The sequence below is a fragment of the Castanea sativa genome, chromosome 2, assembly GCF_040712315.1.
Source record: "Castanea sativa cultivar Marrone di Chiusa Pesio chromosome 2, ASM4071231v1".
In the NCBI taxonomy this organism is placed as follows: Eukaryota; Viridiplantae; Streptophyta; class Magnoliopsida; order Fagales; family Fagaceae; genus Castanea; species Castanea sativa.
In genome coordinates this window covers 25,095,374-25,113,010 of record NC_134014.1, presented here as the reverse complement: position 1 = coordinate 25,113,010, position 17,637 = coordinate 25,095,374, and the positions used below count along the sequence as shown (strand labels likewise).

Here is a 17,637-nt window from a genome sequence, read left to right as displayed (position 1 = left end):
GTTTATCGCCTTAACTCCGAGCAGGATTCACTTCAATTCCCGGTGAGTCACCATATATCCTAGAAACTTGCCCGACCCCACACCGAAAGAGCCTTTAGAGGAATTGAGCAGCAATTTATCCTCTCTTAGCTTCGAAAAGTGTTGCTCGCATCTTCCGTATGTGCAGAAACTTCTTTACTCTTTACCACCATATCGTCCACGTATACCTCAATATTTTTTCCTAGCTGTGCCTCAAACATCCTCGTCATCATCCTTTGGTAGGTAGCCCCTGCGTTTTTCAAACCAAAAGGCATTACCTTATAGTGGTAATTTCCCGTAGGAGTGACGAATGCAGTCTTCTCCTGGTCCTCAACGGCTAAAGGTATCTGGTGATAACCTTGGAAAGCATCAAGAAAACTCATCCGAGGATGTCCAACAGTAGCATCAACCAATTGATCAATTCGAGGCATCGGGAATGAGTCCTTTGGGCAAGCTTTGTTTAAATCTGTGAAGTCTACACAAACTCTCCACTTCCCATTCTTCTTTTTCACCACCACCGTGTGGGCTAACCATTCAGATAGAACACTTCTTTGATAGCCCCCGCCGCTTTGAGTTTGAGCACTTCCTCCTTTACGGCTTCGGAATGTTCCTTCGAGGACCTCCGAGGAGGTTGCCTCCTCGGCACTACGGTTGGATTGACCCTTAAATGATGACATATGAAGTTCGGATCAACCCTGGGCCTCATACGCGTTCCAAGCGAACACATCCATAATTTTCTTTAAAAATAAAATCAGCTCTGTCTTCTCTTCCCGTGGCAATTGAACTCCAACTTGGAAGAACCTTTCGTGATCATTGTCTATGATAATTTTCTCCAATTCTTCACATACTGCCTCATCTACCTCGGCTATGGGAAGAGACATTGATTGCTATGCTTCACCGATAGCCGAGGACGGGAGTCCGGTTCGGTCGACGCAGAATTGCGTCGTGACACACCGTCGAGCCACGTACCGACTCCCAAGTAACTCCACCACCTGGTCTCCCGTAATGAAATTTGATTTTGACATGCAAGGTTGAGGAAACAGCCCCTAACGCATGCAGCCAAGGTCTTGCCACAATAGCCGTATAGGGAGAATAAGCATCGACCACGATGAAATCTACGTCTACCACCTCCGACCTGATTGCACAGTGCGTCTAATCTGTACCTTTGGAACGACGTCTCTCCCTTCGAAGCTTATCAAGGGTGAGTCATATGGCATAAGATCTTCAACTCTTAACTTCAAGCCTCTAAATAGGTCAGGGTACATGATATCTGCACCACTACCTTGATCAACCATTACCCTCTTTACATCATAGTTCCCTATTCTGAGAGTTACCACTAAGGCATCATCATGAGGCCGGATGGTCCCCATCTTGTCCTCTTCAGAGAAACTTAGGACTCGGCAGGATACTTGCCTTAATCCTCTTCGGCCGATCCCGTGACTCCTCGGCAAATGTTCGAGCAACCGACATTACCCCGAAAGGAGCCGAGCCGATCCTACTGTGTGCCGCAAAAATGACATTGATAGTACCTAGAGGAGGTCCGGATGAAGGACCATCGTGGTTTGCCACTCCCGATTGGTTTCCTCGCCCGTTGGGTTGGTACGAAACCGCTTCAAGCTTTCCCTCTTTAACCAATTGTTCCGTATGATTCCACAAAGTGCGATAGTCCTCGGTGGTGTGACCTCTCTCCCGGTGATAATGGCAGTGGAGATTTTGGTTGCGTCTCAAAGGGTCTCCTGCCATTTTATTCGGCCATTTGAAAAAAGGTTCATGCCTTATTTTCTCCAACGGCCGCACCGGCTCCCCGAAGACGGTGTTGACCACTTGTGGGGGTATGTGACCGGCACACTGGAAAAATCCCGCGTAGGCCTGTTGTTGTTGTATCGGTCCGACCCGAAATCCCTCCTTTCTTGTGGGATAACCTTCGCCTTGCCTTTTCCCTCCTCGCCGATCTTCCTCAACCCTTTTGTACTCGTCGATGCGATCCATCGGTCGACGTACGCTTCTTACAGTGCTTCTTCGTCAAGGATTTCCTCAAGTCATGCTCCGTTGGTAGGCCGACCTTGAAGGTCCTTATGGCTACATCGTCAAAGTCTCCGTCGATTTCGTTGAACATTTCCCAATATCGGTCCGAATACGTTTTCGTGGTTTCCCCTTCCCTCATGGCCATAGATAGTAAAGAATCCAATGGACGAGGAACTCTACCGCACGTGATAAAGCGAGAACCGAATGCTCTAGTAAGCTCTTTGAAAGAATCAATGGAGCCTCGCCCTTAAGCCGTCAAACCATCTCATGGCTACGGGCCCTAGGCTAGAAGGAAAAATCTTGCATAACAAAGTTTCATTCCTGGAATGCACTGCCATTCTCTGGCTGAAATGACTCACGTGCTCCACAGGATCCGTCCGACCATTGTAAAGAGTGAAGGCCGGTTGTGTGAAGCGCCGAGGTAACCTCCCTTCCTCCAATCTGCGCGCGAAGGGTGATCTGGAGATTTGGTGTAACGCTCTTCCCATTGCGTCATTTCCCAAGCCCCTGGGGGGGTAGTCTCTGCCACGCCTTCCATGCATATTGTCTTCCTCGGAAGAGACATATCCACCTGGGGGAGTTCTGGATCTCCGCTCGTAATTGTCATCCTCGGATCCTTCCGAAGAGGGGTCAGAGACCGGAGGAGTTCTCCTTCTCCTCTCGTGACGCAGTCTCCTCTTTAGGCCGTCAATCTCTTTCTGCATGGCCCTGGCATTCCTCTCGTAAGGAACTCTACTTCCTCCTTGCGAATGACTAGCACTTCTGATGGTGTGTGTAGTATGTACACTTCCTTCTCGGTTCTCTCCATGATCAGGACGTAAGGAGTGATCCTCACGCTGGGAGCCAACGGACTCTGCACTGCGTGGTGGTTCCGATCCTACCATGATGCTCTAAACTTCCTTAAAAACTAAATTCCCACAGACGGCGCCAATTGTAAGGCCACAATTCAAATTCCCAAACCACGACTAGGAGGAAAATGGGCTTAAAAGGCCTTTCTTCACAATGAATTTGTAGAGGATGGGTTTATAATTTAGATTTTAAGGATGGCTTTAGACAATCACAAAAAGAACGGGCTTTGGGCCCAATGGAACAAAACAAAGAATCGTTTGCAAAGAGTAATATTGAGAATTCCTCCTCGGACTGTTTCCGAGGACCGTTTCTAATAGTATTTCTCAAGTGTGGATACAAATAATGTTTATCATACACTTTTTCTTTTTCAAAAGGCCTCCTTTCTTCTTCGTATGCCTTCCCTCCTATTTATATTCCTCCTCTTCTCTTCATCATCTTCCACTTTATGGCCGCGACCCTCATTTTTTGGATACTTGTCCCATCCATTCTTCCCTAAAGCCCGCTGGGATTTGGGACCAAGTTCCAAGCTCTATGCTCAGGTCCCATCCTTCCATCTCTATTGCCAGCGTATTATTTACAGGGTCTTTAATATATGGGCGGTGGTAGCAGCTTTACTTTAGACATTCCACCGCTCTTTCTGCTGTCCTCCACGTATACTGTGTATCCTCGGCTTAACATTCCGAGGACAAATCGACTCCTCGGACGGTATGGGACACTTAAACACTCCACGATCATTTTGATGTTTTCGGATTTGGGTTTCTAGCCCAAAAGACCTTTGTTGGGCCGTCCATTATAAATTACTGGGCCCAATACCCCTACAGAAAGATTAGTAGCTTTTGAATACACTAACTTGTAACCTTATGCATATCTATTGATACACTTAAAGATATACAATAAGATGTATAATATAATTTAAATATTATTGATAGTCATTTTTATATTTTGTTAACTCGTTAAAAAAATTTGTAAGAATATTATTAGGCATAAAATATAAATTGTTCATATTGTTATTGTTGTTATTGTTATTGTTATTATTATTATTATTATTATTATTATTATTATTATTATTATTATTATATAAAACCGAAGCTTTTGAAACTTCCATAATTTTCCACGTCATCATTATTTTTGCAACATTAACATTATAAAACAAAAATTTTGAATTTAATAACTATTTCTCTCTGATACTCTCCTTCCTTATAAAAACCCGATCAATTCTTTCTCCTCTCAACTTCGTCTGTATCACAAGCGCAGCACAATCCAAAACCAAACCAAAACAATTAACATGAGCACAAACCCAAACCAAAAGTTTCTAAAAAAAAAAAAAAAAAAACCAAAATAATCCCATCTCCCTCTTCGTCATTGTCCTCCTTATTCCATAAATTTCTTCAAACACAGTACAAGATCAATGTTTTAAATACCGTTCTATTCCAGTTGGAATTTTTTGTTCCGGTATAGGTAACCCCACTATTCTATTTCGTTCCAAAATTCGGGTTGTACCAGCGTTCCGGCTGAAATTTTGTCATTCCAAACAGAATATGAATTTTTGAGTTAAATGAAAAATGTGTTTTCACTGAGTAACTTCTTTTGGATTTGATGGTGTGGAAATTAGAAAAGAAAACTGATTTAAAAAAAAAAAAATTTGAGTGAAGAAGATGAGACGAAGGAGGAGTGTTATAGATTTGCAGATGCTTGAGTAGTTTGAGAAGAGGAATGAAAAGAGTTTTAAAAAAATGAGATGACATTTATGACACTTGGGAGAGGTAGAAAGGAATTTTCTAGGAAGGTGCTTCCTTTACAATGCCATCACATGCCTTTTTATTCACAAAACTGGCATTACATCATTTTATAAAAATATTTCTTTTAAATGAATAATCAGATAATCATTTTTAAATATTTTAGCTTAACAATAATAGTAAATAAATTCCAATATAAAAAAATAGTAAACAAAAAACTTTATTTCAATTTGGGAAAAAAAAAAACTTATTTTAGCCCAAAAATAGTAGAAGTAATAACCATAGTATTATTGTCTAAAGTCTAACTAAAATGCACCAAAAAAAAAAAATTTGCATAGGTGATAGCTTAAACTCTTCATTCATTGTTTTTTTTTTTGTTTTTTTTAAAGTAATAGCTTAAATTCTTCATTCATTATTGGATTTTTTTTTCATAATCAATAGTTTTCTTGTGCATCGCATGGGTTAGCGACTAGTTATTATTATTATTATTGTTGTTGTTGTTGTAAGAGCATGAAATCTGAGTTAGTCAAGCTCACTTAGAATAGTGAGATTGATGTTCCCAAACCTAGCCCAAATTAATAAATATTTGTAAAGAGAGTGGAATGAACAAGTTGGGCCTCGCTTGAGGACAAAGATAGAGAAGGAGGAGGCAAAAGTCTGAGATTTAAATGTGTAGATGGATTCTTACAAGCTTGCCTGAGGACAATGTTCTTGGGTTGTTACAGGCACTATTCACTCTCATTCTCTCAATTCCTGCTCTGGCTCTGGCCCCTTTTCCTTAATTATTTCCGGATCCCTTTTATTTGAGAATCCCTTTCTTTTATATACTCTATGGCTTCTTGCATCCTAGCCCTCCATTTTCAATCCTCCTATATCCCCTTAGGACATTTGTCACACTAGACTTCTGATGAAGGTGGTGGAAGGAGCTGTTGAGCTGTGGATCTACTGTTCAGGTCACTTCTTCATTGATGCAGCTGATAAAGCTGTTGCTAGCCATTTAATGCAAAGGAGTAGGTGAGACTTTACAAGAAACCTCTTACAAATATCTTGTTCATCCCCTAAGGCATCCACCTTCACCTCTTACAACCCCCATGGACACTCTGTCACTCCCCATTCTCTCTTCGATCAACCATACTCATCGGGTCATGGATGCTTCTTCATGAGGAACAACTGAAGGCTACAATGGTGCTTCCAATCTTTGGTCCTCGGGTCCCCACAATTATTATTACTAGCTTTTAAACCCATGCAAATGCACGAGAATTACATAAGTACATATATTTTCAGGTTCTTGGAAAAAAATACTTCTATTTTCAACAAAATAGAAATAAAAATATTGAAAATTTTGTAAGAGTCCACAAATAAATTTTTGTACATAAAAATAATTAGAATCTGAGAAAGCAAATATATTCAAATAATTTTAGGTAAATATTTGGAGAAACATTTTTTTTCAAAAGTCATACTTAAATAAATTTAATTAAATAAGTATATGTAGCTAATGCAATTGAATATATAAATTTTAAAAAATAACACTTGGTATGAATTTCAAGTTTAAAATGTATATAACACTTAGTATGCTATCCATAAAAATGTGTTGTCTTACAAGTAGATTTTCTCTTAAGCCTACTCTAAACAACTAAAACTGTAACATCCACTATGATAGAGAGAAAAATATTTCTAGCAATTGAAAAAAAAATCCAGCTAAAGAGAATGGTGTGTTCATCCTTCCTTGGAAGCAAATTGGTGGAGAAGCAAGATTGTTGTCCATTTCACATCCTTCGTCTTAATACTTCTTCAGCTAAATAAATTGAACCCATGAACCTAAGTTTAACAGGAAAAAAAAAAATCAAAGAGACTTAGACATCAAATTTAGCACTAACTTTGATAAGACAATTTTAATTATAAAAGTACAAACCAACCTCAAGAATATCTCATCATCTCCCAATCTAAATAAAGCTTGCTTAAGTTAATGTGCATGATAGTGGATGACAAAATCTTTGGTTTACGCAATAGTGAAAGACTAATGATTCCATAATGGCATAAGACTTGATATGTCATACTAAACTTTACCTTGAAACTACCCAACTACTCATCTAAGCCCTTTTTTCACTAACAAAATAAACATTTCCAAGATGCATGATACTAAGAAAAAGTATGTAGTCCTTTCCTTACCTTGCATAGACTATACACTACAAAAAAATCGTCCTATCCCAGCGTTTTTTTCCCAGCGCTTTTAAAAACCGCTGTAATAGATAAGCCTGTACCAGCGTTTTTTGAAAGCGCTGGTATAGGAAACCCTATTACGGCAGCTCAATATCGGCGTTTTACAAATCGCTGCAATAGGAGGTCTATAGCGGCGGTTTTCAAAAACGCTGGTACAGGATGCCCTATTGCGCTGGAATAGGGTTATTGATTCCCCTTCTGGGAAAGACCTATCCCGGCGCTTTTAAAAGCGCTGGAATAGGGTCTACCTATTCCAGCGCTTAAAAAAGTGCTGGGATAAGCCTTTCTCTATAAGGGGATGGATAGACCTATCCCAGCGCTTTTTGAAGCGCTGGAATAGGTGAACCCTATCCTAGCGCTTTCAAAAGCGCTGGGATAGGCCTCTTTCCATAAGGGCATGGAGAGACCTATCCCAGCGCTTTTGGAGCGCTGGAATAGGTGGACCCTATTCCAGCGCTTCAAAAAGCGCTGGGATAGGCTTCTCTCTGCAAGGGAATGGAGTGACCTATCCCGACGCTTTTAAAAGCGCTGGAATAGGGTCTACCTATTCCAGCGCTTCCAAAAGCGCTGGGATAGGTCTCTCCATTCCCTTATGGAGAGAGGCCTATCACAGTGCTTTTGGAAGCGTTGGAATAGAGTCAACCTATTCCAGTGCTCCAAAAGCGCTGGGATAGGTCACCTATAGTGTATTTTTTTAGTTATTCAATTATATGGGTCTTAATGGATAAGCCCACTAATGCCCACTAAAATCCATCTAAAATTTAAATAAATAACGTAAAATCTAATTTTTAGAAAATTAACAAAATACCTCTTAAACTAAAAAAAAAAAAAAAGACCAAAATACTCTCGAAACCTAAAAATTACAAAAATACACCTAAAACCCAAAAAATGACCAAAATACCCCCAAAGTCCAAAGAATGACCAAAATATAACCTAAAAATGACCAAAATACCCCCAAAACGCCAACAAAAAAAAATTGATTGAAATACCCCTAAAACCGATAAAATGACGAAAATGCCCCCAAAGCCTAAAATTTACCACAGTACCCCTGACATCCAAAAAATGACCAAAATACCCCTGAAACATAAAAGATGACTAAAATACCCCCAAAACCTAAAAATTCCCAAAATACCCCTGAAATCCAAAAAATAACCAAAATACCCCCCGAAACCTAAAAAATGACCAAAATACCCTTGAAACCTAAGAAATAGCCAAAATAACCCGAAGCCTAAAAAGTGATCAAAATAACCTTGAAACCTAAAAATGACCAAAATACCCCTCGAAGCCTAAAAATTGAGGAAAATAGTCCCGAAACCTAAAAAATGACTAGAATACCGCATAAACCTAAAAAATGATCAAAATACCCTCAAACCTATAAAGTGACGAAAATTCCCCTAAACCTTTGAAATGACCCAAATAAACCCAAAACCTCAAAAATGGCTACAAACAACTTGTAACCTCTAAACTTACCAAAAATACCTTGAAACACCTAAAACGACCAAAATACCTCTAAACCTATAAAACGACCAAAATACCCCTCAAAGTATCTAAAATGACCAACATACCACTAATCCTATAAGATGAACAAAATACACCCAAAGCCTCTAAAATTACCAAAATAGGGGTTTAGGAGGTATTTTGGTCATTTGTTATGTTTAAGGAGTATTTTGGTCATTTCTTAGTTTTAGGGGGGATTTTGGAAATTTTTTAGGTTTAGGGTGTATTTCTATTGACTTACAGGTTTAAGGGGCATTTTTGTCATTTTATAGGTTTTGGGGTATTTTGGTCATTTTTTAGGTTTTAAGGATATTTTGGTTATTTTAAGGTTTAGGGGTTATTTTGGTCATAAGTAGGTTTTAGGGGTATTTTGGTCATTTTTTAAGTTTCAGTTAATTTTTAGGTTTCAAAGGTATTTTGGACTTTTTTTTTTTTATTTTGGGGGTATTTTGGTCATTTTTAGGTTTCAGTGGTATTTTGGTCATTTTTTAAGTTTCAGGGGTGTTTTAGTCATTTTCTATCTTTTAGGAGTATTCTTGTAATTTTTAGATTTCAGGGGTGTTTTGGTCATTTTATTGGTTTCGGGGGTATTTTGGTCATTGTTAGGTTTTAGGGGTATTTTGGTCTTTTTATTTTTGTTTTAGGGGTATTTTGGTCATTTTATGGGTTTTAGGGGTATTTTAGCCATTTTATGGGTTTTAGGGGTATTTTGGTAATTTTTAGATTTTGGGGGGTATTTTGGTCATTTTTTGGATTTTGGGGATATTTTAGTCTTTTTTTTTGGGTTTCGGGAGTATTTTGGTCATTTTGTAGGTTTCGTGGTTATTTTGGTAATTTTGAGGTCTTGGGGTTTTTTGGTCATTTTTGAAGATTTTAGAGTACTTTGGTCATTTGCTATTTAGGGGCATTTTGGTAATTGGGTAATTGGATGGGTTAGGGTTTACCTATAATAATTGGGTTGGATTGGGTTTTGGTTAAAAGTAATTAGCAAATGAGTTTTAATGGGCAAATGAGTTTTATATGTCCAACCCAATTAAAATATTAAATCACCAATTAATATTGTTGGTCCTCAAGTCTCATCTTACATTTTTTTTTACCTATTACATTATATTTTACTAATTTTTAGTGAGGAATTATATTTTATTAATTTGAAGTATTAAATTAAAATATATTAAATTAAATTAAATTTTTTTAAATTGAATTATTAAAAAATATTTTTATTAATTAATGTAATTCATTTTATGAATTTGTATTGTTAAATTATATTTTATTAATTTGAAGTATTATATTAAATGTTATTAATTATTAAATTATACTCAATTAATTTGTAGTATTAAAATATATTTACATAATTGGAAGTATTAATTATATTGTTATTCATTAGTAAATTATATTACTGGGTTTGACAATTGTAGTATTAAATTTAATTTTAGTAATTTGAAGTATTAAATTATATTTTTTAATTATTAAATTATATTTTATTAATTTGAAGTATTAAATATTATTTTATTAATAAAATCCTAAAGAGCTATTAAGGCGGGCTTGATTTTCGCCACAAGAAGTTATATTTCCGTCATAATAAACCTTAGCCTACTCTTTCTTTATTGCAGCAGCTTTAAGTTTGCTATAATAGGTCAAAATGTTGTCACAATAAAAATCTGTTGAATTCCCTCTAAAACTCTTTAGTTCCCACCAAAACACTTGGTAAAAAATTGGGTCTCTTTCTCACTCAAATCAAACCATCTGACTCCCAAACACTCTCTACCTCATTCTCCCTCACTCTCGTTACTGTACCCTCGCCACTCGGACTACCGAACCACCACTGTTCTCTTCGCCGCCGGTCCAACAGTCCTCCGATCTAGAGAGGAACAACCTCATTCTCCCTCACTCCCTCCCTCACTCTCCATCACACTCCGTCGGCCTTGCCTTCTGCCGCCAACACCACCACCTCCAACAACACAGCCACCGCGGCCATCCTCAGTCTCCTTCCCTACCTCAGCCGCCTGACACACCCTCGACGGTATACCTTCCACTCTTTATTTATTTAGCACTTTTTTGTTTTTTTTTTCCATAAAATATTTGTTCTGGGTTTTTGGTTTTTGATTTTTGAATGTGTTAGGAATAGGATCGCTCTAGTGTGCTTAGCATTGGATTGGCTCATATTATCAATTATTTATTGTTATTAAAATTGGTGTTATTTTGGTTTGTCATTCTCAAGTGTTCCCATTTGTTGGATAAAACTTTTCTCATGCCTCTCTGAAGGACCTCCTTTTAGATTTATCTGATATAATAGAATAGCTTTTTGAAAAACTTCATTGAAAATGCAAATCACAGTATACATTTTAAAGTTTGAATACCTAAAACACTCTCAAGTTTTTGCTAAATGACAAAAACACCGGCTAGCAAATAACCTCACTGGTCACCCTCAAGCTTGCTCTCTGTCCAATGGCAGAGACACGTTGAGGCTGAGGGGGCCATGACTGCCCCCCCCCCCCTCCCAAAAAAAACTTAAAGCTTAATGTAATTTTAGCAACTTACCTAATCTGCACCACCATATAGTTGCAGATCACTAGCTTTCGCTGGCAGATGCATCTGGGTAGGCACCGGCTAATTAAGCAATCTTCACAATTTTCTTGGCTCATCTCCTTTAAATCTTCAGCATCCTAATCTTCTACCTTTTTTCTTCCACTTTTTCTTTCTTTATTTCTTCAGTTCTTCCGTCATTTTTGGGAAGCACAAAGAGTGACTTGTTGATTTTACAAAAGCAACATTTATTAGTTACCCATCTACCTCCACCACGTGTATGGTTGAAACTAGAAGTGTCAAAACTTAGACTCCCTAGGTGGTCAGGTAATGGGATGGGTCATATTAATTTGTTGGCTAAAAGCAAACAAAACCACTCAGCAAAAAATCAAATACAATGGTTCTCCTTTGATTACATCAAACTAGCATACGTGTCCATTCTTTCTACAACCAAAAAATAAAAAATGGGAAAAAAATTCCAATTTTTTTTTTAATTCACATTTTAGGTATACTATGAACTAATATGCTGTTCACCTTTAGATACTACCATGTGGCAATATAAGCTTTCTCAACAAAAAAAAAAAAAGTAGCAATGTTAGTTTAATTAGTGAAGGCATATGATATTTGAACTTTATTTTTGAACTTCATTTTTTAGCTGGGTTTTTGTTTGAACTTGAAATACAAGAAAGAAAGAGATTCTCTAGGAAAGGCTTAATTTATTTTACGTTAAAGCATGAAACATTGATTATAGTAACTTTATCTCTCCTTTTTAATTTTGGGAGGATCAATGGTATTATGACTTTTCTTTTTTTCACCACTTTTATGACTTCTCTTTTTTATCTTTATTTGTTAAATGTACATAACAAACTATTATTATACTTAATAAAAATATACAACAATACATCATGTAATTGGTTGTACTTAATTATATTATTTTATATATTGAAATTTGGATCATGATTTAGCAGACAAACTAAATAGTATACTAACTGAACGCTAAGCCCTTTTTGGTAATTTGAACCGAAACAACACTTTTAAACTAATACTGTTCACAAAGTTTGCCAAACATTTTATTGTGATTTTCAAAATTATTTTTTCAAAAGGCTTATTTTAAAAACGCTATTTTTGAAAACGCACTTTTTTAAACAGCTTATCCAAACAGACCCATAATACCCGATATTGCTCATAGATTTTTGAGGGTCTTGGTGTTGAAACCCGAAAATGTGCTTGAAATATTACTGGGTTTTCAATGTGAGAGTGGGAAAGTTGGGATTAAAGCTAGAAAGGTTGAGTCTTTGTGGGAAATTTTCAAGTGGGCTAATGAACAGGATAATAGTTTTAAGCATCTCCCTTGGTTGCGTGAAGTCTTGGCCTTGTTGCTTGTCCATGTGGGGATGCTTAGGGAAGCTGAATTCTTGCTTTGTAAAATTGAAAGTCAAGGAATTTCATTGGATAGTCATGAAATTTTTGGTAATTTGAAAGTTGGGTTTGTTGTTATATTGATAATTAAAAAAGAAAAGGTAAATAAATAATAGTGATCAACTAGTTGGGATTGTTGTGGCTTATTAGATGTCCAGCTTAGGTTCCACCATGTTGGATGTTAGATCCTATATGTAAGTCTGACATGATTACATGCATATTGTATAGAAATTAAATGATCCACGTTATTTGACTCTCCATTTATACGTGTTAGCATATCTAGTTCCAATGTTATTTTGTAAGTGTCATTTTAATTGTAGGCAGTTATCCTTGACATGATTACTTTCAGGATGCAAATTGTGGTAACACTCTGCTAATATCTCTCGAAGAGCTTGTTAAGGATGGTCTGTTCATGAAGGAGGAGCTATCTAAACCACTGTGAGGACTTTTAACTTATGACTGCACCAAGACATTAAGCTATGGTTCTTCATTTATGTCTCTCTGTTTTTGGCAGTCAAGTGTCAAGATACTCATGATGACTAGATTTTTAATTTGTAATATGATGAGTTTCTTCTTTTGGTTGTATTTTTATTTGGAGTAATTGCAATTTGTTCTGTGTTTACTCACGGAAAAAAAAATTGCAATTTGTTCTATTATTTATATTAGGAAGCACTTCATGATGTTGGAGTTGGACAAAATTTTGGTCTTTTCTCACTATGAAATATGAATATAGTCACTGACATCAATTTCAGCATGATTGTGTGTTTTTTTTTTTTTTTTTTAAATTGTAACATAATGTTTTATGCAGTTAACCTTTTTTTTTTGTGCCCTTTCTTTTCCCCCCTAGTTTTGCATCTCTTAAATTGTATATCTTAAAATATTGTAAGAAACTCACACTAAATGCCCTTTACAACTTCAGAGTTTAGAGTTCAGACAGTTTTGTTTAACCTCTTTGGATTGCAAAATGCAGAACATGCATACATGGACATTAGAAAATGAGTGGAAAGGATTTTAAAGAATTGTAAATATGTAGGAGTAAACATTGGTAAGTGTAGGTGCTAGTAAAAATGAACATGCAAGGCAAGTGAAAGTGCAAGAATAAAAATTTAAGGGCTCATGAAGGCCAAACAGGATCATAACTGGATTAATGTTACATGTTAAACAAAAGCTTATCTACTTCACGTCAAAAAACATTAAATCACTTACCAACCATTATATAAAGACATGATTGCATGGGGAAGAGGAGAGTGGTAGGCAAAATGAGCATGTATATAAAGACTTTGTTGTCTTGACATGGTACAATCTAGTGCTTCAAAGGACCACTCTAGATTGGTGGTCTGCACCAATTAGAACCTTATATTATGATTTGATTAGCTGGAAATAGATTCAATTTGTGGTTCATAATGTAGCATAAAAAAAGTTCTTGCTAAAAATTATGGCCTTGTGGGCATTATTAGAATTGTTTATAAGACCACTGGCTGTTTTGGTATCCCGTGGGACTGAATCTATTGGCTGCAATACATGCATCTCTTTTAAAAAGGTATTTGTTTTTGTATTCTTTTTTCTTTTTTGGGGGTTACTTTTTTAGAACTTGGTCCCCTTTGTCTTGGTATTTCTAGTACAACCATTAACTTTAATATTTTTATTTTTATTGTCATAATGTTTATTTGGTTCTCTTCACCTAGACTCTTGTAATTAATAGTAGGACACTTCACCCTATATGTTGATACCCCTCTATAGATTTATGGGTAACAGTCTAGGAATTAAGTATATAGTAAGATTATATTGGGAAATTGAATATACCATATTAGGGTTTGTTGGGGGCAATATTATAAATTTGGTGTAAACTCTCATTTTCCTTACTTCTTTGTGCTAATATTGACAAACAACGTAAATCTTTGTGCTAGTAAAAAAAGATATAGATTATTTTGGGACTAAGGCTTTGTTGTTGCTTCATGAGCTAATTTCTGCCTATATAGGTTGCAGGAGTTGCTGTGATCTTTGAGGTGCAAAGAAGTGCTAGATCAAAAGCCAAAAAGGAGGAAGTACGCAAACAAGAAGTTAAGGTGATATGGACAAATATATTTTATGTTAAAAAAATGAAGTTTTTTTTTTCTTGAAAAATGTCAAGATTACAAAAAAGGAAGTTGAATATCGATTTGAAAGAAATATTAAGATACTATGATTAGATTGGAAGAGGGTATATATAATAGTAATTGGGTTAGTAACAAGTAAAGTATAGATTTTGGAAAGTCCCACATTACAGTTAAGTATAGATTTTGATAGGTTTATTTTGGGTCTGGCTATCTAATAGTAATTGGGTTAGTAACAAGTAAATACATGGAGAGAAAAGGTGGAGTATTTTACATTGGGATTACTGTTTGTTTTGTGAATATTGTCTTCTTGTTGTTCAATTTGTTGTCAATTCCTCACATTTTGTCTAAGTAAATTCATATAGTATGTTGTGGTGGGTTGTTGATTTGTTTGTTTTGTGATTGTTACATTTTTGAAACTCGATGTGCAATGGTGAAATTGTAGTGTAGGTGCGCTTCATAATTTGACACATATCAATGGATAAGAGTTGGATGGACGCTAAAAGAGGTTCTGAAGAATACTTCCATGGGCTTAACTCATTTGTGGAGTTTGCCGCTCGCACGGCATGTCGAGGAAGATCTCATGTCCTTGTAGGAACCGTAGGCATAGACATATGCTTGATGTAGAGGTCGTGCGTGATCACCTGTACTCATTTGGGATGGTGAAGAATTATAGAACTTGGGTGTTTAATGGGGAATTTGAGTCTACACAAACCACTACTGAAGGTGGAAGTAGTTGTGTACATGAAACTTTGGATCAATATGGCGATTTCCATGGGATGCTGCATGACTTACACCCCATGCATGATATGGCATCGGCTTCAATGGACGAAGGTCCTAGTGTGCAACAAGGTCCAGATGGTCCTTCTGTGCAACAACCGGTTGAAGGTCCCAATGATGATGCAAAAAAGTTTTACGACCGAATACAAGATGTGGAGAAACCTTTATACAAAGGGTGTACAAAATTTAGCATATTCTCAGCCATTGTGGTTTTGTACCACTTAAAGACTCTTTGCGGTTGGACTAACAAATCGTTCACTCTGTTGCTTCAAGTCTTGCAAGATTTACTTCCTTCGGATGCTAAGTTGCCAAAAGATTGTTACGAGGCTAAGAAGATAATTACGGATTTGGGTTTGGGTTATGAGAAGATTCATGCTTGTCCTAATGACTGCATGCTTTATTGGAAGGAAAAGAGTAACCTTGATGCTTGCCCACATTGTGAGGAATCAAGATGGAAACCACCCGAGTCGCCTGTAGTTGATAAGACAAAAGCTTCATCAAGTAAGATCAAGAAGAAAGCTGCAAAGGTCCTACATTGGTTCCCTTTAAAGCCAAGATTGCAACGACTCTTTCTATCATCCGAACTAGCCACTAATATGAAATGGCATGCTACTAGTCGAACAAATGACGGGGTGATGAGGCATCCCGCTGATTCTGAAGTTTGGAAAGAATTTGATGATAAGCATGTAGAGTTCGCATCTGACCCCCGCAATGTCCGACTTGGGTTAGCAGCAGATGGGTTCAACCCATATGGAAACATGAGTACCACGCATAGTACATGGCCGGTTGTGTTGGTTCCATACAACCTCCCTCCGTGGATGTGCATGAAAAGGTCTTCCTTGATCTTGTCACTTGTAATTCCTGGTCCAACCTCACCTGTGATTGCTATAGATGTGTACCTACAGCCCTTGGTAGAAGAATTAAGAGAGCTGTGGGATGTTGGAGTCGAATCATTTGACGCATCTTCTAATACCAGATTCCAATTGCATGCAGCACTAATGTGGACCATAAATGATTTTCCTGCATACGCTGACATTTCCGGTTGGAGTACGAAGGGTTTGCTTGCATGTCCATGTTGCATGAATGATACTGAGTCCCGTTACCTTAAACATGGCCGGAAAGTTTGTTACATGGGACATAGGCGATGGTTGGATAACGATCACGAGTTCCGTGAAGATGATATAAATTTTGATGGGACTAAGGAGTTTAGAGTGGCTCCAGTGACACCATCGGGCTCAGAGATCATGGACCAAACAAAGAAGTTAGTTGGACGTTGTCTTGGGAAGAAGCATCAGGCTCTTTATAACAAAAGAAAGAGGGGGGAGGAAGATCCGTGTGTCTGGAAGAAGAGAAGCATTTTGTTCACCTTGCCCTATTGGGCTGATCAGAAGTTGCGTCACAATATCGATGTGATGCATACGGAGAAGAATGTTACTGATAATATAATGGCGACGTTGCTAGACTTAAAAGACAAGACAAAGGACACCTACCAAGCACGCCTTGACTTAAAGGCCATGGGTATACGAAGTGAACTTCATCTAGTCCACAAAGGGGTTGATACGGTTGAGATGCCGCGGCTTGTTATAATATGAGTACAAGTGAGAAAGACGGCTTCCTACAAGTTTTGAAGGATGTAAAAGTGCCCGATGGGTATGCTTCGAATATCTCACGTCGTGTCCATCTCAAAGAACGCAAGATTTCTGGTTTAAAGAGTCATGATGACCACATCTTGATGCAACAACTCCTTCCAATAGCTTTGCGCGGATCATTGCCGTCACAAGTAACAAGGCCTTTGATGAAGTTATCATGTTATTTCCGTGAAATTTGTTCGAAAACACTAACTGTGCCGGATCTTGAAAACCTCGAGAAAGATATCGCAGTCACGTTGTGTGAATTGGAGAAGATATTTCCTCCATCATTTTTCACCGTTATGGTACATGTAGTCATGCATTTGGCAAGGGAAGCAAAGCTTGGTGGACCAGTTCATTATCGTTGGATGTATCCTATTGAGAGGTAATCCTAATATTTGGCTTATGATTGATTTGGTATTTTAATGCATGGTATGTTGTTCAATTGGGGAGTTCGGTATTGTGCCTAGGTACCTATCTCGACTTAAGTCTTACGTGCGAAATAAAGCCGCTCCAGAAGGATCTATAGCTCAGGGGTACATAGTTGAAGAGTGCTTAACATTCTGTTCAAGGTACATGCATGGCATGGAAACAATTTTCACACGACCTATTAGAACGGTGGAAAATTCTACTGGTGCGGTGTCTTACTTCACACCAGGTCAAACAGAATTAATTCAAGCTCATCGTTACATTCTTTTCAACTGTACCGATGTTGGACATTTTCGCGAGTAAGTTATATTGATTCAATTAGTTTACGGTCGTACTCTATTACTGGAAATACTGTTTTATTATGACTAACACAAATGCATGCACAGTATGCACAAACATGTGATCGAGGATGAACTAAGA

General features: G+C 37.4%; 1 protein-coding gene across 1 annotated transcript; it reads left to right on the top strand.

The window, feature by feature from the left end:
- Positions 1–14,946: 14,946 nt before the first annotated feature.
- On the top strand, positions 14,947–16,752 carry LOC142625115 (uncharacterized). Its single transcript, XM_075798817.1, has one exon. The coding sequence runs from the start codon at positions 14,947–14,949 to the stop codon at positions 16,750–16,752; it is 1,806 nt and encodes a 601-aa protein (XP_075654932.1).
- The last annotated feature ends 885 nt before the right edge of the window (positions 16,753–17,637 follow it).